General features: G+C 37.7%; 1 protein-coding gene across 1 annotated transcript in view; it reads right to left on the bottom strand.

Annotated features, from left to right (window-relative positions):
- The window catches only part of PRKD1 (protein kinase D1), a 350,954-nt gene that overhangs the window by 140,586 nt on the left and 186,009 nt on the right, over nucleotides 1–24,359 (bottom strand). The window contains 1 exon segment of the mRNA XM_062205334.1: nucleotides 3,959–4,097. Within this exon segment, the coding sequence (XP_062061318.1) occupies nucleotides 3,959–4,097 (139 nt within the window).

Below are 24,359 nucleotides of genomic sequence, written 5' to 3'. Positions count from 1 at the left end.
TCATAACATCAGTAAGTAATGTTAATCCCTTCCTTAACAGACAATGAAAGTTTACCAGCAGTGGAGATATGGATGATAGAAAACTTTCATTAATTTTTTTTCCATAAGCCAATCTTTTCACTCGTAAGAAAACACTCTCTGACTTACTGAGTCCAAACGTACTAGCCCCTAAAAACCATATTATTCAAAAAGAAAGACAGGAGGAAAAGAATCAAATTAGCCCAGACCAGCCTGATTAGTTTCTAACTTTCAAAGCAAGCAACAGATGATGAAAGAGCTCAACAGAAAAGTGACATTTGAGCATTGAACTTTGCTCAAAATTATGACTTTGTCCAGATTTTCTCTCATTTTTGTTTCAGTCCTATGTCAGAAAACATTCCTGTTGGTGGGACATTAAAGTTAAAAAGAACGAGATTATATTTATGTTGAACTACGGAGGAAAATTCAATTTGTGACTAGCAAAAAGAAAAAGTTTAGATAAGTAAAATTTAACAGTAAAACTATAATCTTCAGTAAGACAATTTTCAGTTTGTGTATGTCTTGGAACCAGTCAAAACTAGCGGGGATGTCCAATGATTTGTTCCTGCACCCTTGCTCTTGCCACTGCGGTTTCACTGCATCTGACCCTTAAGGATATTTTCAGGAAACAGTATAGTTGACCACTTCACAAAGTCCACACAAAAATGGAATTAAAAATAAGTTTGTCCTGCTGTGGGAAAATTTTAAACCCATGCATATGAAGTGTTTTCAAAACACTCCTGCAAACTTCATATTATGAAAAAATTATCATTTATTTCAAACATTTTTGCACCAACGTGAACTCAGCTTTTAATTCTATTTTCCAGTCTCTGAAATGCCATGTATTTCTTAGGCCAATCACAGCACACCATCCTCTTCAAGGACTGGGTTAGAAATGTGGACGTGATCCAAGCTCCCTTGCACCTAAAGCCAGATGTGTCCTAGTAGCTATCATTTTCCTTTCCTCAAATTATGATGCAGTGCAATTCTGTCCACTTTGTAGAAACTAATTTCTTGTCTGAGTTGAGTGAACTGAATGCATATAAAAAGGCTTGAACTTCGGTTCACTTTAGAGGATTTATCTACTACCAATATTTTTAAAGAATAGGCATTTGTTATAAAACTTTGCACCTGTGGTAATTTCTAACCTAAGAACCAAAGAGCCAATCAATGAAATCATAAACATTTGTTGAGAATCTCATATCACCAACAACAAAGGGATAGGTCTGGGGACGAGGCAATATTGCAATGGTAAGGAGAAGCACAAGTTAATCTGCATTGAACAAAGTAGGCAGAGGACTGGGTGTCTATCAGTCACATGTGGCTCAAGAACAGAGATGGCAAAAATAGTTGGCAAAGGAATTCAGATTAGTTAAATATAGCAGAGCTTGCTGCAGTAAAAGAGGATATAAGTCTATGGAGATTGTATCAAAAGAGTGTAAGATGAGGACATAATAGGCCAAGTGCTACAGGAAAGAAAAAGCAAAAATATAGTTAAAAAAAGTGGTAGGGAGTTAGTGACTGAGGGAGAATGAAAATGACAGGAAGTGGTATGTGCATTTGGAAGCAAGAGCTTAGATGGAAAGGCTATAGTTAGAAAGGAGAAGTGCCACCAAGTGAAGATCTTGGAGCTGGGATATTATCTTTTCGATATGGTCAAGTATGGGACTATGCATGACTGACAACAGAAAGATTTCAATAACAAGAAATCTGAAGAATCACCAACACGCAAGTTAACAACACCAAGGTACCTAAAATAGAGAGTAAGATCAAGAATCTGACATTGGTTATTGCCATGGTTAAATGGAAATGAATCTTTAATTAAACAAATCACCCTGAAGCAATAGTATAAAGAAAGTGATGTAAAGAAGTGAAATAGATACCTTTGGACTGGAGGGAGAGTGTTACAGAAAATAATCAAGAATGGCATTGGAGAATGAGAGGAGGGTCATTTAGTTCAACTCCACACATGCAGTGGAAGAAAATAAGAGGCAAAGACTCCTAGATTGGGCGGAACAGAGCATTACCTTCTGTAGAGCCAGGCTGCAAGCAGAGAAGACAAGGAAGAAGGAAGAAATAGCAGTTATTTGATCGCAACAGACTCATGGCCTGAAATGGGTATGAAAAGAGGGCAGTGGTGCAGGGGTAAAATAAGGCTATGGTATGGAAGGTTGAGAGAATTTTTCAAAATGATTTTCAATATTTATTTAACAAGTCACAAGGCAAGCATCAGAATGAAAGGGCAGCTAGGACACTGATGCAGTGGTGTCTACTGGAAAGGCAGAAGAGCTAAACACAACTCAATACCCACACGTGTGTTTGTAACTGAATACACACAACTGAATATGGGTTCAATGCCACTGAGGGAGTGGGGTTATGGAGCTCAAAAGTAGAATTAGGCTGACAAAGATGGTTTCTTTTAAAGATCAACAGGATAGCAGGTAAGAGTAAGGGAGGCCCTCTAGAGAGGGCATGAGAGAGAGAGCACATGAAAAATTGGGCTTCTCTTTAAAGAATTTGGCTGCAATTGTGACCAGGGAGACAAGACAGGAGGAACATCAAGGGTGGGTGAAAATGGAAGTGGAACAATACAAGCACAAAGAGTTTCTTGGCATGTAAAGATGGGAGAAGAAATACAGTTTTCATGAAGCCAGAACAACTCTAGTGGAATATAACAGGACAATGCAGAAGAGCAGGCCATTCTCATGGATGCTGGGCTTATACACAAATAGACAGTCCTCCTCTATCAAACATCATCAGGCTCAGGCTGCAATCTGTTTGTTACTGACAAAAAAAACACTCAATGAAACAAGTAAAATGGAAAGAAAAATAAGTTAAATTTAGAGATGCAATTTTTAAAATCCTCATATATTTCAGGACATTGCCACAGGGGAAAAAGACATACAAAACACATTATATTATTTGCAAAACAGCTTGTCTGTGAGTTTAATATGAATTATGGTGAGACTAGGTCCAGCATATGAGTTCCCTGAATAATTTATTTCAGGCATCCCCTAGTGTTGAGAAATAGGAAACTGAGAAAACAACATGTCTGGTCATTGGTTTTGAGAGTCCAGGTTGCAATGTGGAAATGTGGAAAGAACCAAAGAGAAAGAAAAGGGAGAATCCAGCCAAAGCAGGGGACTTTTTCCAAAATTTTGATTAAAAAAAGCTTGAAAGACTTTTGCTGTTTTTCTCTGTTTATTTAGCAACTGTCAATCCTATAAACAATAGGAAACTGATTGCTTTTATCTAGCCCTGATGTTTCATGGGACCCATCTACACAACAAAAATGTGGCAATTGCAGGACCTCACACAATTAGAATAAAGGCAGTCAATAAAGACAAAAAGTGAATTGGACTGAATGAGTACAAAGTAAATAAAACAGAGACAAACTGAATTATAATCACTGCACTCAAACCACACATTGGACAAGTTGAAGAACTTGAGGAAATGAAGTGTGGAACCATTAAATGTAATGGATTTCCTGTAGTCAAAGAGATAGCAAGCAATAAAGGCCAGATGGGGCAAAAGGAGCAATGCAATCTGAATTTGTCAATAATGGCTATTTGTAACACAAATAAACAATAAAAATCTGGACATCTGGAGCTCTGATATGGCCTCAGCTTCACTGTTTATGAGAGCTTTTGTTTGTTTTCACCGCTGTCCAAATGACTCAGGGTGCTGAATGAAGAAATGCATGTGTGTTTTGGGGCTCTGAAGGAAGCATGCAGCTGAGAGATGTCATTGGAACAGGACTGCATGTGGAAACAGCTTTTGCTTCTCTTCCAAAATAGCTTTCCAAGTTCTAGGCAGAACCCCCAAGTTTCCTATCAGGGCCAGCTGAGTTTAACAACTGCTTTCTATAGTTCTGTGAAAATATACCCAAAAATTGTTCAAATGTAAATGATTTAGTTTATACATAAAAAAAGTATAGTACCTGATAAGACCACTTCAATAAGATCGCCTTCTTGAATATCACCAGCCGTTTTCACCAACTGAAGAATGTTTTCAGAGGTAGGGTCATGGCGAAAAAGCAGGATCTTATCATACATTCCATAGAAACCACATTCAGGGAACTGAAAATACAAATACCAACAACAGTTTAAAATTCAAAATTCTCCTAAGTAAAAGTAAAAATAAAAAATAAGTGAATGTCAAGGCACAACACAAGCTAATTTAAAATGTTCAAAATATCAAAGACATTAAAAAATTTTTAATGAATCACAGAGTTGAAACCAAGAAGACTCCAGGTCGGTGCCGTGGCTCACTAGGCTAATCCTCTGCCTGCGGCGCTGGCACACCGGGTTCTAGTCCCGGTCGGGGCACTGGATTCTGTCCTGGTTGCCCCTCTTCCAGGCCAGCTCTCTGCTATGGCCCAGGAAGTGCAGTGGAGGATGGCCCAAGTGCTTGGGCCCTGCACCCCATGGGAGACCAGGAGAAGCACCTGGCTCCTGGCTTCGGATCAGTGTGGTGCGCCAGCCACAGCGCGCCGGTCGTGGCAGCCATTGGAGGGTGAACTAATGGCAAAGGAAGACCTTTCTCTCTGTCTCTTTGTCTCACTGTCCACTCTGTCAAAAAAAAAAAAAAAAGAAAGAAAGAAAAAGAAAGGAACCAAGAAGACTCCAAACCAGGAGGGAAGAACAGCGGTATCATAAGGACAAGTGCTTTTCTATTTAAAGAGCAAGGAAACAAGAGACTATAGGATGACACTCAAAGAAGCTGGTTAAGAAATAATATAATAGATTGGAAGAAATATGTATTTCAAATTATCTATAATAAGCCAATAGTCGGTTTACTATAATTCTACTAGACATAACTGTGACAGTTTTTATGCAAAAAAAGAGAGATCAGTTTGGGTATTTTCAAAAATAAGAGGTGCCTAACAAATGTCTTCTCCATGGGTAGAAGTGTTGCTTGGATCATCCTCTGATGCAAGACAGCCACAGAGGAGACAAACCTACTCTCCCTTCCTTTCCTGCCTGTACTACATTCCAATCAGTCTTTGTACAGCCAGTCAATCCATCTTCTAAGCAATGGGAGAAAAAGGTCCATCTGCACTCACAGGGAGGAGTCTCATGAAAACAAATGACCTAGGCTGATGTGGCATCTGAAAATGTTTCTTTTCTTGTATATGACATTTCCACATAAAATTGGAGATTATCTTTTATACACTGATATTTGCAATGTAGCAGGAAAAGGTCCAATGTCAGGGAAAGAGAAAATTTTCTTTCTTAGCCTCAGAACTGGTGATGGATCTGACACTTACATCAACATGTATGGACTTAGAGACAACTATTGGGTACAACATCCTGAAATTGATATCTTTTAAAGATAAATAATGTTATTAATTCCCTTTTTTCTTATATTCATAAGGGTCTATGTTCATGTAAGCCATCCTATATGAATTCAGAATATATTCATAACATTCTCTTCTTAAGAGTTTGTGCTGACAAGTAGGCTCAAAACTACTTCTGCATGTCACTTAGCAGAGTTGAATTCCTTAAAATAAACAGAACAGCTGAAATGATGTCATTGCTTCCACTATACTAATTAAAAGGCAAAAAAATTAGTTCACTTGTCTTTGAAATGTCTCCAATAATATTAGTAGAACACAAGGAAAATAAAGAAGAAACTAAAATACCATTTTCCTCACCTTAAAAATAATGGAAGGTTCATGTATTATTTTAAAAATCAGCTTCATTTAAGTATAATTTACATGGAATGAAATGAATATGAGTGTATAATTCTATGAGTTTTGACAAACATCAATACCCTGCAACCAAAATCACAATCAAGCTGTGAAACGTTTTCATCAGCCCCAAAAGTTTTATTATATCAATGCCACCCACAATCTTTACACTAGGCACAAACCTTCCTGTCACCACAGTTGGTCTGCTACAGCATTTCCTATAAATCTAATCATACACAACATTCTTTCTATGAACCCTTTTCTGGCTGGCTTCTTTTGTTCATTTTGATGGTCTTGAGGTTCATTAATACACACTGCATTTCAGATCAATTTCTTTTTTATTATTAATACTTCTTTAAGTGGATTTAGAAGAATTATTTATCTGTTCACCTACAGACATCTTTTTTGTATCTCATTTGTGGCTATTAAAAATAAAAATGTTTTAAATATCTAACATGGTGTAGTTTGTTTAACCAGTAAACTTAAGCACAACCATATAAAATGTTTTTAGTTTCTTTCTACCAACAAGTTTAAAACATATGATACACAGATTCAGGTCATACAAATTAAAATGTATCTTTGATTGATTTTAGCAGCTTAAATTTATGGACAATCTTATCTAAAAGCCATTTAAAATAAAACTCTTAATAAAATTTCCCCATGTGGACATACAATATGTACGCACATATAACATTTAAGACGTGTTTTCAAATACATGATTCTTAAAATTTATAGAAGGCATTGGACCTTCCGGTAAATGTTTTATTAAGTTCTTATCTAAGGGTTGAAACGGTTTGCTAAGTATTCATGTAATATTGCTATTGTCAGCAAGTGATCTAGGACTTGCTCCCTCATTTCTCTATTCTAAGCCCAACTTGTTCTTTCACTTCTCTATTCTCTTCAAGGTAGGGAACTAATTCTATTATGAAGGAATCTGTAGGATGCACAATTTAATCTTTAGACCTTATAAGAGATGGCTAACATTTTTCTGTAATAGCATAGCCAAAATAAGAACTTAACTAATAATCTCATAGCTAGATTCACATTGCCATCAGCGAAGTAAACAGTAAGTAGAAAAAAAAAACCTCCCTTTCAGACCAAAGGGAAAGAAAGTTTTAAAGTGAGAATATAATTTTCCTCAAGGGCATTGTCTACCTTAGAAAAACTACTACAGAACATGCCTGTGACTATAGACTTGTAGTTCAGGCCACCAAAGATTAGAGATGGGACACGGGCACTCCCTTGACTTGCATCCTCTGGTCTGCTTGAACACAAACCAGGAGGCAAAGAAAGCTAGGCATCAGAAGCAATGGGTGGCAGGCCTATTAATGGCTGATCTGTACAGTGATCTGCCCTCAAGGAGACCCAACAGGCCAGTCCACTGCAGTGGCTTTCAATGTGGTAAGCCTGGGCTTCAGCAGAAGTCAGCTTGTGAAGAGCCCTGGCAGCTCTGCCAAGAGTTGGATCACTGGAAATGGACCTGCCCTGGAGTCGAAGGATGCCCAGGTCAGAGCCACAGATCTTATTGGCTCTAAGCTGAAAAGCCCTTCACTCAGCCCAACTTCCAAAGGGACCACTGCAGTTGAGGGGACAGCCAAGTAGGGTCAGCAACATTGCAGGCAGAACTGTAAATTTCTTGTTAGAGATGCCCCCTGCCTTTACCTGGCCAGCTCTCCTCCCAGGCCAGCCAAGTAATAAAAGTCAACAGAGTGCCTTCCCCTAGGAGGTTCACACCTCCCTTAGGATATACCCCATGTGAAGAGATAGATAGGTCTGGGCCTCTTAACTTACAAGGCCTGAAGCCCAACAGATTATTATCAAGCCCCTTCTATCAGGTTCTATTTGCCTCTCAATCAGAAAAATTACTTGTAGCTTAGACAGCACCTTTCTTAGCTCCTCTAATAATGACTCTGTCCTTTGTTCTAGACCCTGTCTAGTCCACTTGGGCCTCATTCCTTTGTAATCATAACCTCTACTCTACCACCAATGGCTCTACTCCCAACCTGTGTGTACTGATGGTCCTCTTCCCCACTTAATGCTGTATAATTGTTCAGACCTGGTTAAGGCCACTCTTAGGATCATTGGTTACTATCCTCAACCTGTCTTTTATGACCTTGTCTAAATATGATCAGAGTCAGGGAACTTGGAAGGCTTCCATAGCCTTGGCAACTCATGACGAAAGCCTAGGATGGTTACTGGCGCCATAAACTAGAGTGTCAATTTGTTGGGTCAACAACAGGAGCCACTGTGCGCTTGCTCCTGATGTGGGATCTCTGTCCTTAATGTACTGTACATTTTGATTTAATGCTATAACTAGTACTCAAACAGTATGTTTCACTTTGTGTTTCTATGTGGGTGCAAACTGTTGAAATCTTTATACTAAATTGATCTTCTGTATATAAATAGAATTGAAAATGAATCTTGATGTGAATGGAAAGGGAGAGGGAGCGGGAGAGGGGAGGGTTGCGGGTGGGAGGGAAATTATGGGAAGGGGAAGCCATTGTAATCCATAAGCTGTATACTGGAAATTTATATTCATTAAATAAAAGTTAAAAAAAAATAAAAATAAAAATGTTAAGAACATTTATATACAAGTTCTTTAGTGGGCATATTTTTTCATATCAATCAGATAATAACTGCATGTTAGATTTGTGTGTTTGTCCACAAGCTATTACCACATGACATTTATTATTGTAGCTTTATAGTAATTTTGGAATTCAGGTACTTTAAGTTTCCCAATTTTTTTCCCTTTTGAAGTTGCTTTGGATATTACAGATCATCTGAACTTCCAAGTACATTTATAAAAACTTTGGTGAAATTAAAAAATATGTTTGGATACTTCAATGGCATTCTACTGTATCATAAATATATTTGAGAATTATATTTTAGCAATATGGAGACTTTTGTCTTGTTAAAAACAAAATAAATCTTCCTGTTTATTGGTACATCTCTGTTAAATTGAGCTCTGGGTATTTAATATTTTTATACTATTATAAATGGTTAGGGTAAAACCAACATATGATAGAATTCACACATTTTAGTGTGTAATGATGTCAGTTTTGTAAAATATGTACCACAACCACATGCCACATAAAGCAGACACACCATAGACAAGACATAGGACAGTTCTCTATCACTTCAAAAGACTTCATGACCATGGTAAGGATTGGATCTCTCTGCCTGACCCTGGCTCCTGGCAACCTGTTTTCTGTCACTATAATTTGGTCTTACAAAGAATTTCAGACATGTGGAGTCATACATTCCATGAAACAAAAGTTAATCCATGCTGTTGCATGTATCCTTGATTCTTTCTTTTTCACTGCTGAGGAATATTACATCATACTAAGTGCGTGCACCACAGCATGTGTGTCCATCCCTCACCTGAGAGACACTGGACTTAGTTCTACTTTTTGCCTAGTACAAATAAACGCTGTTATAAGAGTTCATAGCACTTGGTAATGCCGATTATTTTGTTCAGGTTTTCTGAGTTCTACTTTTTAAATTTTTGAGATAATACTATTAATGTACATTATAGTCAAAAGCTTAATGCTCCAATAAATAACAAGTTTAAGAAGTGATAAGTAAAAAGATCATACTTCAGCAGGAATACAGGCAAAGGCCATTAAAAAAATGAAAAGAAGCTAATTTCATTAATATGCAGTAAAATTTAAAATAACAACAAATCATGAAAATTTTAGTAGCATATGATTCTTAACAATTTCTTTGAGAAAGATATATAACACAGTTTGGCAAAACACTATATTTGCAGCAATGCTGATATACACAGTGATTACTTTCTTTTTTTGTTCTTGTTTCTTCTTTTTTAATTTTAACTTCCACATATATAGGAGAACATGCAGAATCTGTCTTTCTGTGCCCAGCTTATTTCACTCAACCTGATGTCCTCCAGTTGCAACCATCTTGATACAAACAATAGAATTTCTAAATAGCTTATTTGATTATTCATATTCAATATACTTAATAGATATAGCACTAGCAGATTTAGTTTCCCCTCACGAGCTTCAGTAGTTTGTTTCTTTCAAGGTACCTGTCCATTTCAAACAGGCTGCCATATTTATGAACATAAAAAGAATCTGATTAGTCATTCCTCAAAAGGACACATACAAATGGCCAACAGGTATATGAATATCATTAATCACAGAGATATTACAATCATATATCACTTCACATCTATTAGAATGACTACTAGAAAAAAGACAAAAGGTAAGAAATGTTGCTGAGACAAGATCAGACATGTTCAGGGTGGTATGAACCAGCATTTTCAAAAGGAGGAAATATGAATGGCCACCATTGACATGAAAAACCGCTCAGGATCACACACACACAAAAAATCCACAATGAAGTATCATCTCATTAGAATGGCTATCATCTGAAGATCAAAAAAATAATATGAATAACAGGTACCCTAATACATTGTTGATGGGAATGTAAAATGGAACAACTACCATGAAGATAGTATGGAGATTCCTCAGAAAATTAAAAAAAAAAAAAAAAAACAGATCTACCATATGATCCAGCTATTCCACTCCTAGTAATATACCCAAAGTACTGAAAGGAACCAACCTATCCCGTCCATCAACTGTAACCAAATAACTAAAATATGGTCAATACACTTGATAGAATAATATTTATTCACAAAAAATAATAAAATCCTGATGTATGCAACAAATTGGAGTCAACTGGAGATTATTATGCTAAGTGAAGTAAGGCAGCCCCCAAAATAAAAATGTCACATTTTCTCTTATTTGTGGTAGTTAATATACAGATATACTACTATAGTTGTAATGATCTGTGATTATTTTAAACTTTTCTGTATGAGTGAAATGGATATTTTCATTTGATTACTGTTTTTAGCACTTGCTTTTACTTCTGATTATTATTTTTTTTTACATTTTACTTGGTGAACTCTTTATTTACTGGAGCATTAAGCCTTTGACTATAATATAAATTAAAAATATGCTACCTTAAAAATTAACACAGACAGACAAAGGGGAAAGAAAGAAATATCATTATAAGAACTGTACCTATGAACTACATTTAATCTCTTATCTTTATATTCATTCCACATTAAAATGAGATTTGAAAAAATTATTTATTTATTTATTTATTTGAGAAGTAGAGTTGCAGAGAGAGGGCAAGAGGGAGAGAAAGGTCTTCCATCCACTGGTTCACTCCCCAAATGGCTGCAACTGCCAGAGCACCCATAATGATATGCTCGCACTGCAGGTGGAGGTTTAACCTACCATGCCACAATGCTAGCCCCTATATTTTTATTTTTAAAAATATTTTTGAATCATCTTTCAAGAGATGTATCATAATAGTTAAGATGTGAGGCATTCAAGCCTTACTTGAACACCAAATCCTTTATAATATTGTACCCATGGTTTATAAAAGAAGCGCAACACAGGATATGACATTCAAATGTCAGCAATACAGGGCCAGGGAGAAATGGAATATAGAGATGTCCTTTAAGAAAGAGACATGTAGTTGAGTGTAGATTGCACCAGAATTGTGATGAGCTGTCAGAATCTTTGTTTGCTAAGCCCCTTCTTCAATTCCCCACTTGACACTTTCATATTCCAAAATGCTTGCAGAAAATGGCAAAAGAAAAAAAAATCTGCAAATACATTTAGAGATGTCAATACTCTTTTCTCAGTAATAGAAGCAGTAATAGAAATAGAAAATTACTAAGTATACAACAAATACGAAAAATGCATAAATCAATCTAATTGATATTTATAGAACTTGCCACCTAACACAGTGGGCCTGACTCCAAGCCACCCAGAAACGGGTGCCAGAGCCCCATGCAGCAGGGCACAGACTGAACTCTGAGGCTCAGCCTCTCAGGACTGTTGTCATGGCAGTAGAAGCTGAATGTTCTGCTTTTTCAGGATATACCTTGCTTTTTGAAACACACCAAAAAAATGCATAACTGTCTTTGTTAGCAGAAAAATCTTTTCTTTCACGTAACATAACAATCTGCTTGAGTTGAGCTGTACATAAGGTTTCAAAAAATTTGGAAATAATGTCTGGAAGGTGAAAAGTGTAAGAGAACAATGCCTGACAAAGGAAAAGAGAACATATTGGGGGAAAACACTCATGGAACAACATTCCCTAATTTGGTCATAATCATCTGTTTTTATGTGAAGGTGTGTGAGCTTTGAAATCTGAAAACCTTCATTAAACTAAACAGGCTTTCAGAAAGGCTCAGAGGCTTGTAAACTCAGCTGGAACTTATTACAAGATCAGTCCTGTGTTGCTCAGAGGCTTTGTGGCTGTGAGCGCAAACATGTGAGATAAGTGATTTCAAGCTCTCTCCAAGTTTGAATCTAACAAAACTGGCCACTGTGAAAATATGGCCAACAATCCCGGCACTGGCCCTAAGCTCTTTAATTCTACCCTATGCTGGAAACCTCTGTGCTGCTGTGTGTATCATTTGGCATTTTTGACCACAGAGCACAATTCACTGTTACATTTCACTATAAATTCATGGCTGGCCAGACAATGTGCTCCAGAGTAGAATAAATACATGTTTTAATGAGCTGCTGAAATGCGAGCTGGCCAACGGGAAAGCTCAGGACCAAAGGGTGCTTTTCCATAGTTGAGGCCAATCACAAAGGGCAAGAAACAAGCAATACAGATCAATCCATGACTGAGTCAAGCGGAAAAAAAGAGAAATAGAAAGACATAGACCAATTAGGAAATGAATATATTCTACCAATAACACTGATTAACAGGTGAGGATGTAATAAAAGTCTAGAAATTGAATTTTTTTGATCAATAACAGAATATAACAGGTACTTGGATATTTCAGTCTTCTCATGGAATATGATTTCCAAGTCATGTTCCAAGGACTCTTCCTATCCATAATAATTAGGGCCATGACTGGTCACCCATAATGAGCAAAGGAATTTTAAAAGTGCTATCACTTCCTAACTTGGCCAAAACACTCACTAAATGTTATTCCAGCAGTACAGGGAGGAGAAGAGAACACAATGTGATCAACTATTCTACAAGAGCTGCTAAAATGTTGGATGAAAAGGTCTCTGGGCTCCCCTTGGTGGAGCTACACCTTACTGGCTCTAACATCCAGCTATTATCAGCAGGCAAGGTCTGTCATTGGAAAGCTTTTCTGAGAGGAGTAATGTTTGAGTTAACCAGATCCGGCAAGAGAACCCAAAGAGCAACCCTATACTTGTATTATTAACTAGAACCTAGAAAATGATATCATCTCTTTCTTATAACCCTCAAAATTGAAAAAAAATTCTAGTAACAGACTATGAAAACTTAAGTATCTCAGTAAAAAAAAAAAAAAAACAGAATTGGGTGATTATTATGTACAAAAGCACATCAAAAAGATTGTAGAAAACATAATTAAAAGGTACGTTTATGGGGTAGGCATTGTGGCACAGTGAGTTAAGCCACATCCCTCATCAGAGTGCCAATCTGAGTTCCAGCACCTCTGTTTTCATATCCAGATTCCTGCTAATTGCATAGTGGGAGGGAGCAGACGATGACCACTGCCTCCAACATGGGAGACCCAGATGGACTTCCAAGCTCCTGACTTCAGTCTGGCCCATCCCTAGCTGTTGCAGGCATGTGGAGAGTGAAGCAGAAGATAGAAGATCTCTTTCTTTTCTATGGTTTACCTTTTCTCCTTCTCTTCCTCTCTTATTCTTCGTGTGTGTCACTATGCAAGTAGATGAAACTTTTTTTTTTTTTTTGACAGGCAGAGTGGATAGTGAGAGAGAGAGAGACAGAGAGGAAGGTCTTCCTTTTTGCCGTTGGTTCACCCTCCAATGGCCACTGCGGCCGGCTCATCGAGCTGATCCGAAGCCAGGAGCCAGGTGCTTCTCCTGGTCTCCCATGCGGGTGCAGGGCCCAACCACTTGGGCCATCCTCCACTGCCTTCCTGGGCCATAGCAGAGAGCTGGCCTGGAAGAAGGGCAACCAGGATAGAATCCGGCGCCCCGACCAGGACTAGAACCCGGTGTGCCGGCGCCGCAAGGCGGAGGATTAGCCTGTTAAGCCACGGCGCCGGCCGAAACATTTTTAAAAAGCTTATACTGGTGCAAAAATTTAATGCACACTTTTTTCAGGATATACATTTTCCATGAACTTCTCGAATACTCTTTGAATATACCATTACAGCTAGAACAAAAAAAAGTAAGACACTTCAAGTCCACCAAAAGCATGAACACTGTAGTTTCACTTAGAAGTGCAAGTTATAAAGTGTAAATAAAAGTGGGGGGTAGTAAATAATCTGTACTATTTGGAAGCACATTTCTGAAATTTAGGCTCTTTTATTTGGTGATTTCATATCTACAAAAGAAGGCATATAAAGTCACGCTATGACTACATAGCTTTAAACTAGTCTCTGATTGTAATATTAGGAAACACAAAACAGAAAAAAAATTAAAAAGAAATAAAAAACTTTCTTCTTCTCTCTCTTCTTTTGTTCTCCTTTCCTCCTACACCCTAATACCACCTACCTCCACCTCCATGAGACAAATCCTTGCCAAGCTAGGCAGATGAATGGTGTTAATTATACAATAATCAAACACCACCATCAAAAAATAGGCTTTGCTGTGTCTCCTCTTGGCAACATTAATTACAGGTTACTGGTCTAATTACTGAACTCCTAGTTCAAAATATCTGATTCATGAAGATAAATTTTTGATGTCTGTTTTCGTAAAATATTTTAAAACGTTTGAAAAACACCAGTTTTGGAAATGATAAATGACAGTACCTAAGCAGGTTGAAATAAGAAGATTCAGAGTAGGTGTTTGTTTCAGAGGTTAAGACGCTGCTTGGAACACCCACAACCCATACTGAAGTGCCTGTGTTGAGTCCTGGCCACTCTGCTTATGACCCAACTTCCTGCTATTGCACATCTGGGGAGGCCACTAGTGATGGCTCAAGAATGTTGGTGCCTGCTACCCATATGAGAGACCCAGATTGCATTCCCAGCTCCTGGTATCTCTCTCTCTCTCTCTCTCTCTCTCTCTCTCTCTCTCTCTTTCTCTCTCTCCCCCTCTTCCCTCTCCCTCTCCCTCTTATCTCTCTCCTCCACCTCTGTGTCTGCCTTTGAAATAAAGATCAATTAATGTGTATTTTGTAAAAAAAAAAAAAAAAGATTCATTATACATTTCCAAATCCATGCAAAACAGCCAACCATTTACTGCAGAGCTAGTAACAGACATCATCTGCTCTTTTGGGTCATGGGCTGCTGTCCACATGCAGGTAACTGCCAATCACACTTCGTGTATTGTTCCCTCTGCAGTTCTTTCTTGCACACAAGTACCTGCAATCCCAAGACTCTATTCCACAATGTCTCCTTTGAAATGTATGGCTAACATCAGGTGTGTATCAACTTCAGAATTCTTTTAAGGACAAATTTAGAAACACAAAAGTCAATCTAGTTAGTCCTCCTCTCTCATCTGTATCGCCAAAAAAATATTTTTCTCACTCAAGACAGGAATTTAACTTAGTCTACTCTTGCTTTCTTCAGGAGAGATCTAAAATCTGATCCATATTTTATCTTCTGCTTATATCTTTTTCTACTTAGCCACTCTCCTTCTAAGCTTATAATTCCATTGTTTAAAAAATAATTTTTATTCATAATTTTAAATGTTGACCTTTAACTTGAATACCCCTTTCTTGACTTAAAGCATAGAAAAACAAAAATAGAAAAAGGTACTTGAAGTAAAGTAGGAGTATTTTAATCAAAGAGAAGCATGCTTATTATTTTCCGAAATTAAAGTTCACATTAGATGTGAAATGATATGGATTCTGGTGATCAAATTCTATAGTCTCTTATACTACAGGACTTAAAAACATACAAATAATCTGAACTTACTTCAGTTTTGGAAATAAAGCTAAACTATAAATGTTTCTTCCTTGTGCATATAAATATGTTGATGTTTTGTATCAAATATTATTTTAAAAGTAATAAATTATATGATGATCTCTAAGGCAGCAGATAGCAGATGTAACTCTATATGATGCTTAACTGTTGGCAGAAGCTTTTCTTCTACTTTAAGTAATATATGTTCTACTAACAAGAAAAAAGCAATAAGAAATGGCTTACTAGATCAACTCTAATGCAGCAACTTCTGTGTATGGATGTCCAGAGGTAGTTTAAATCACTATTTTGTTGTATATAATTTTTTTGTTTTAAAATAAATGTTCATATTAAGCAACTGCAGGTGGTAATAATTAATGAGAGTTCAGCACTGCTGTGTAAGAACATACTACCTTGCAGTATACCTTGACAGATTCCTAGTTTGTAATAGGGACTAGAATTAACACACTCTGAAATTACTCACACAGCAGTGATTAAATGCATGGGTGCTCAGCACATAAATGAAAAAAATGCTCCTTAATCTGCCTCAATCTGAATAAAACTCATGATAGTACAGAGGTTTGTTTGTTTGTTTTACATTTCATAAAGTTCCTTGTTTATTACTTTAATACACTAAAAACAGTGGGTGCATGTACTGGATTAAATGAAAAATCTGACAGTAACTAAAAAAGTTATTAACCTAAAGTTCAGAATCATTGACTTTAGAGAAGAAAAACTTACGGTGATAAATGCCTTTTCATTTAGAGAAGACTAAATGGATGTCCAGAACATATTAAGGATTATCCGTGATCTTCCATAGATTCATGAATAAATCACATTATAAAAGAAAAGTATGTATGGATTTCAGAAGCACCAAAATAAACTTGTTTCATTTTTCCAAACTTTTAAAGTACCCACATATTCAAAGTGGCAGTGCTAGAGCAAGGGCTAGAAACCAAGGCTCCTGGATCATGTTCCCTGATCTTTCCGCTCAGTCCTGCCTCTCAGAAAGGAAGTATGGGGAGAGTGGCCCAAGGCCCAGCAAACAGTGATTCAGAACTAAAATCCCTGAGGAATTTTCTTTGCCAGAAAGCTCCAGACTTGGGCTTACAGGTTTTGGAATTTGAACAAAACCAAAGTAAGTGACTTAAGGAGATTTGGGGCAACTGTTTCCTCGAAATCTGAGGTTCTTACTAGAAGACAAATCATTAAAGGGGTGAGAGCCCTGAGGAGCCCACTACATGCTGGCAGGCGTCAGAATGGATAACAAACAGGAAGAGAAACATTGCTTAAGGTCATTCAGACAGAGGAGGATTAGTATTACAAACCCCATGCTCAACAGATTTTTGTATTATAAGTGAAATGTAATTAATATTAATAGAATTATTGATGCTTTCTCTAAAAGGAAATATTTACATATCCCTGAGTAATACATTTGAAAAGGTTTTTATTGAACTTTCTAATTTAAAATGGAAAATAAAGTACACTCCTCTCCTATTTAGAATATATATATATATATATATATCTGACTAGCATCTTCATTAATGACGATAAACAACTCTATTTAGTGTACTATAGGTTGCACTTGTATTTCAGATGATTGAAGTATAATTTTACAATAAATTAAAAGTAAAAATTAACATTTATATGTGTATAGTTGAAAGTAAATTTTAACATTTATATATAACATTTAACAAGTATATAGAATGATAAGAAAATGTTACTGTTTATGGCACAGATGTAAACAATATTTATGTAAACTTTAAAGATGGCACTAAACTCAAGTAGTTATGGAACTACAGTTTGCTAAACTATGAATATCAGGTTTGTTTGTTTTTGTTTATAAAGATTTATTTTATTTATTTGAAAGACAGAGTTACAGAGAGAGGTAAAGACAGAGAGAGAGGTCTTCCATCCAATGCTTCACTCTCCAAATGACTGCAACGGCTGGAGTTGCACCTATCCAAAGCCAGGAGCCAGGAGATTCTTCCAGGTCTCCATGCAGGTGCAGGGGCCTAAGGACTTGTGCCATCTTCTACTGCTTTCCCAAGCCATAGTAGAGAGCTGGATGGGAAGTGGAGCAGGAAGTACTCTAACCAGCTCCCATATAAGATGCTAGCACTACAGGCAACAGCTATACTGGCTACACCACAGAGCCAGCCCCAATAAATCATTTTTTAAAATTAAAAAAAAAATCAATCATCAGGGGTTGACATTGTGGCAGCATAGGTTAAGCCACAGCTTGTGATACTAGCAGTCCATGTCAAAGTGCCTGTTCTGGTCCTGGCTGCTCTACTTCCAATCCAGCTTCCTGCTGATGCACCTAGGAAGGTAGTGGAAGATGCCCAAATACTTGGGCTTTTGTCGCCAATGTGGGAGACCAGGACAGTTCTTGACGTGTAGCTTCAGCCTGGCCCAGGCCTGGATGTTGCAGCCATTTGGTGAGTGAACCAGCAGATGGAAGATCTCTTTCTTTCTCTGATACCCTCCGGATCTAAGTCTCTGTCTCTTTCTCTGTCTCTCTCTCTGTCCCACTCCCCCCTTCTTTCTCTCTTGCTCTTGATCTCTTGCTATGCCTTTCAAATAGTAAAAATCTTTTTAAAAGATAAATCTTCATTGAAATAAATAAATAAATAAACAATCTTGTTTTAAACTGTCAGGTTCCAACATGTCTGATTTTTGCTGAAAGATTTTATTCTAACTAATGATCTTTTAAAAAATGATTTGATAGATTTAATTGTACGTAATCACAGGAAAATAACATTATTAGAGAAGTGTTCAGGAGAAATGAGAATTGCCTGGGTTATGTCCCAGTTCAGAAACACAGACCTGGATACTAGGGAATAGTCTGGAGATCCAACACTTTATTCACACCATCTGAATTATAAACCAAAACCAAACAAGGAATGCATATGGGCAGTGTCTTTCCAAATGGCACTGGAAAGCTGATGCCTTAAATCCAGCCTTTGTGGGGCAAACTCATTCACTCACCTAAATCAACATAGCATACCTAATACACATTTCTGTACTCAGGAGACATGGGAACAGACATCTCATACCACAGCTGCTCATAGGCATTCATTCACTCAATAAATACTGAGCAAATACTAACAAAACCAGACCCAACAGCTTTTCCTCATGATATGCACTGTATAAATATGAGGAGGTTATATAAGGAGGGGAGCAGAAGTAGGAGAACAAGAGAAGGGCAACAGATACTAAATGGGTCATCATACAAATGAAGTACAATAACAAGGTGAAACAAGTACTACAAAGCAATGAAGCATCCGCTTAAGAAAGAAAGCATGTAATCGATGAATATGACCTAGACAGAGAGTCAGGAAATACCTCTCAAAGAAGTGACATTTCACCTGAGCTCAGATGCTAAAAATGTAGTAACTTCAGATGGAGGGTGAGAGAAGTTCCAGGTACAATAAGCATCTAAGCAAAAATCTTATATAGTTTTGTTATTCTGATAAATGGTGCTAAGTCTCTTGATTAAGGAGAGAAAAATATCACTGGCTCCCACAGAACATCTCTTCACATGCTATGGTACACCACAGAGTACAATGCCTGCCAGGATCTGCTTTGTGGCTGTGACACTACAAGTATGAACTACTCATTCATATAAGTCTCAAGCCCTAGATCTGATTCAGTTTTTGAACTGACATGTCCTAAAGGAGATGTATCTGTGCCATGAGCAGCTCTATAAAAATAAGGTTTGAAACAAGTTTGGCAAAAGTGACATACACTACCCTCCTGTTAAAAATTCAACAAAGGCATTATCATAATTAATGTCAATATGTATATATGCATATACAGTCATCTTTGGTATCTGTGAGAAATTGGCTCCAGGACCCCCTGAGGATACCAAATCTTTTATATAAAATATAAAAGGCACTCAAGTCTCTTATATTAAATAGCTGAGTATTTGCATATAACCTACACACACCCTTTAGTATATTTCAAATCATTTCTACATTATTTATGCACTGACTATCTAATTCCTTGCAAATGCTACATAAATAGTTATACTGTATTATTTAGGAAATAAGGACAAACATCTTCAATACAGAAGCAATCTTTTCAGGACTGAAAAGCAGAGCTGGTGCCGTGCTCACTTGGTTAATCCTCCACCTGTGGCACCAGCATGCCATATGGGCACCAGGTTCTAGTCCCAGTTGCTCCTCTTCCGCTCCAGATCTCTGCTATGGCCCAGGAGTGCAGTGGAGGATGGCCCAAGTGCTTGGGCCCTGCACCCATATGGGAGACCTGGAAGAAGCACCTGGCTCCTGGCTTCAGATCAGCTCAGCTCCGGCTGTAGCAGTCATTTGGGGAGTGAACCAATGGAAGAAAGACCTTTCTCTCTCTCTCTCACTGTCTAATTCTATCTGTCAAATAAAAAAAAAAAAAAAAAAAGCAGAGTTAGAGCGAAGGAGAGAGAGAGAATGAATTTTCCATCTTCTGGTTCATTCCCCCAAATTCCTGCAACATCCAAAGCTAGGACAAGTTGAAGCCAAGAACCTGGAATTCAATTTGGGTCTCCCATATTGGTGGTAGTGACCCAAATACTTGAGTCATAACCTGCTGCCTCCCAGGGTACATACAGGGCAAGCCTGAACAGTAGCGTTGGGATGTAAACCAAGGCACACCAATATGGGATATAGGCGTCCCACGGGGACCTAACCACTGTACCAAACTCCTACCCCTTTAGAATATTTCCGATACATGCTTGGTTGAACTGATAGATGCATGGAGGGCTGACTATGTACTTATATTTATTTATCAATTGATTGATTGCCTCCTAGAAGCATTGTAGAGATTAAAGAAACAAACATATGCAAAGAAATTAAAGCTTTTCTTTTTTTTTTTTTTTTTTTTGCCTTTCTTTTGCCAGTGGGGGGCTTGCTGCTGCAACCTGCCCTATGCTTCCTGGCCTAGATGCTCCTCCACGTAGCTGGCTCCTGGTACTTTGTATGAATCCACATTTACCTCTCTCTTATACACAGGGCCCTTACTCTCCTTTGTGTCTCTCTCACTGAATAAAAGCTTAAAATGTAGAAATAAATTAAAATAGGCCCAATCTTATAGTAAATGCTTTAGTGTCTGTTGTTAGTACAGGCAATAATAACCTTGAGAATGTTTTCAATGTCACTCTATTCTCAATAAGAAGAAGATTCCAGATAAGGAACAACACAGTCACATCCATCAGGCAACTGAGTGTTCTCCTATTTCTGTTCGGTTCCTATAGCTTTAATACAGCTCGCAGCCAGGTGCTAGAAACCAAAAGGCTAAAGAGTAAGGCTTCCTTAACTTTTACTTTTGTGAATTTTCTGATACATATATTCATTATAGCTTTATAGCTTATTTTTTTTTCAAATTAATCTTTATTTGGTAAAGTTGAATAATTAATCAAACATTATTAAAAACTCCCCTTTACTTATTAATGTTATTAAATTTTTACGTTAGTTTCATGTACCATGGTAGAACCAAGCAAGGGGCCATAGATCGGGATGCTGGCGTGGATACAGTGGAATTTCATTGTTCTGATTTGTGCTGCTAATGATCCTTTGGTTCCATGGATAAAAATCTCATTTCCTGAAAGCCAAATCCCCAAGGAGCTGGTGTATTTTTTTTCTTCTTTGTACTGATAAGCAGGCAGTGCATCTGATTTAAAGGGGCAAAATGAAAACAATTCTCTCATTTACTTTGATGTTCTCCAAGATAGGAAAGAATTTCTTCTCCCCTTGTAAAATGCTAAACGGTTTCTGGAAAGAATGCTGTAGTATGTGAGAAAGTCAGGGGAGCCAAAGATAATAAAATCACCTGCCACACCACCAGAAGTAACTTTTAATATTTTTGGTCTTTCAGTTCACCTCCAAGTAGCTAGATTCCTTAGCTGAATTTACAGTAAATGAATTTGATCCTTCCTGCAAAGACTTTTCTAAGGTTGTATTAAAAAGGTTATATGCAAAGAATCTAGATGACTTATGATCTTTATTCAGGTTACTAGGTCATAGAGGAACATACTACATTTCCAGAAAAGCTAACAGATGGTCTGCTGTCCCTATAAGCAGATATAATTTAGAAAGAGAATAAGTATACAATAGGCTAATTCAGCCTCTTCTAGACTGAAAGAAAAAGTAGTCTTCACCTGTTTGTGTTCTTTAATTTAGGGTATAGTAAAAATGGATATTATGGTGAAACATGTCTTTGCATAAAATGGCTTAATCCCTTTCATTTCCATACATATCATCTATATACTACGTTGAAATGAAAAATTATATTTTAAAAAGTAAAACAATGGGAGCTAACCTGCCAATAGCTATACTAATATCCATCACATAAATTATTCCAGAAGTTGTCTGTATTTATATTTTATTGGATATCTGGTGATAATAGTAGTAAACAATAAAAGGAGTTTCCCCCATCACGGAGATCTGAGATGTGCTGCCTGTTTTTTCTACCTAACATCTGTGAGCTTCATGGACTTACTACAGAAAATCTCCAGAAAGCTAGCTTCCTGACATTGCTCACCCTTTGTATTTCTGTGATACAATTTGCTTATAATCAGCAGACAGTTAAGGCAGTGTGAGAAATGTTTGAAGCAAGGCATTTTGAGAGAAATTTCTAATTTTTTTTTAATGAGAGTACAATAAAGTCCGCTAGAGAGAAGTCTGGTTTACAACTGAGCAATCTGGGCCCTCTGAATAGGCCAACAACTGGAAGTTGTCAAAAATTTCTATTGTACTATAGAAGCCACTGAGAGTAAAAGGAGGTTAGCTGCCTGTCACGTCATGAAGGTTGCTGTTGCACTAATTCATATGCCTTTTTTCTGAGAGGGAAAGGACACATAAAAAAAAACTAAAATGGAAATATGTGAGTTAAACATGGCATTCAAATACACATGCACATGTGCACATAAGCACACACACAGAGAGTGAAAATCAATTATAGTTTAAAAAATCAGAAGAACACAAAGGAATTTGCTGTCTTGCTCCAAACTCGCAGAAAATAAAATCCATTAGTTGAGACCAGAACGTGTTAAGAAATCAGAACATCTTGCCTTTACAGAACTTCAAACACAACAATCAAAGTTCAGACTGCACAGACAAAAGAGTGAAGATATATTGCACTCTGAATTCCACCCCCAGGCACAGCAACACTCTTCATTTATCCTCACCGGGGGGCTGCCTGCCCAACCTCAGCCTGTCTTCAACCAACATCACTTTGCCAGACTCCACAGGCAACTTGCAGTCCTCAGGAACATCTCAGCTGCCACTGGCCAGAGGGACCTTCCCTCCTTCTTACACACTTTCTGCTCTAAGTTTCCAAAGAGCATCCTTTCCAATTTTTTTTTTTCACCTGACTGGCTGTATCTTTTCTATCATTATTACTGAATCATCTCCTTCTTTCCAGTCCCTGGACAGATGTTGGGTGTTCAGGGCTCCATCTTCAGAACGTCCCTTGTTTATATTTATCCTCACATCCTTGAGGATCTCATCTGTCCCCAGGTTGTAAATGCCATCTATACTCAGGTACCACAATTTCTTCTCTTTATTGTTGGCTTCCCCCTGAAAGACACAGCCATTTATCTGCTACTCATCATTTTTGTTAGATACAGAATGTCACAATTAACATGTGTGGTGACACAACTCTTACATTATATCCCCCACACACTCTTCCTTTTTGTTCCTCATCCCAAGAAATGGCACCATCTTCCAGTTGTTCAGGTAGAAAACTCCTAGCATTATCTTTACATTTTCTCTTTATTAATACATATTTCATCCATCAAAAAACCCTGTACATTAAAAGCACAATAGGGGAATTCTTCTAAAAGTGAGTGAGAAAAAAATTAATTATAAGTTTATTTTTGGGCAATAGATTTTGCAACCCACGCATAGTTTTGTTAGAATATGAATTTTCTGTTAACTTTTGAAGATCCCTTGTATACTCCAAATCCAAAATTTGTTGCCATCTCTATTGCTCTCATCCTAGTCCAAATCACCATCTTTCCCTCAAACCCTAATGACCACACAAGCCATCTGCCCCTACACTTACACCTCCATCTACTCTGCAAGCAGAAACTGGAGTCACCCCTTTAAATGTGTGTCAGATGCAAGTCTTCCAGTGGCCTCCCTTCACATTTAGGATTAGACAAAGGTTTAAAGGCCCACAGGCTCTCACTCACAAGTATCTCATAGCCTTCAACTTCTTCCACCATTCTTCCTCTGTTGTGGCCTCCTACTGTTTTTCAAGTAAATCATAAGCACTTCTGTCTCAGGGCCTTTGTACCTGTGCCCCTCCTCCACTTCAGTGCACTGTTTCTCAATATCCACATGGCTAATTTCTCATGTAGTTCATGTCACTTCCTTAGGCTTTCCTCCTCCACCTACAAATAAAATGGCAGCTCCCCTAAGTCATTTTTTAAGTCCTGCATCCTTTAACTTTGGAGAAATCATGACTACCTGAAATTCTATGATACATTCATCTTTTTAAAAATTTACAACAACTAGGGGCCGGTGCTGTGGCTCATTTGGTTAATCCTCTGCCTGCGGCGCCGGCATTCCATGTGGGCACCAGGTTCTAGTGCCAGTTGCTCCTCTTCCAGTCCAGCTCTCTGCTGTGGCCCGGGAGGGCAGTGGAGGATGGCCCAAATTTTTGGGCTCCTGCACCCACATGGGAGACCAGGAAGAAGCACCTGGCTCCTGGCTTCGGATCAGTGCAGCGCCGGCTGTAGCAGCTATTTGGGGAGTGAACCAACGGAAAGAAGACCTTTCTCTC

This window comes from Lepus europaeus, chromosome 11 (genome assembly GCF_033115175.1).
Source record: "Lepus europaeus isolate LE1 chromosome 11, mLepTim1.pri, whole genome shotgun sequence".
Taxonomy (NCBI): Eukaryota; Metazoa; Chordata; class Mammalia; order Lagomorpha; family Leporidae; genus Lepus; species Lepus europaeus.
This window is presented reverse-complemented; position numbering and strand designations above follow the sequence as displayed.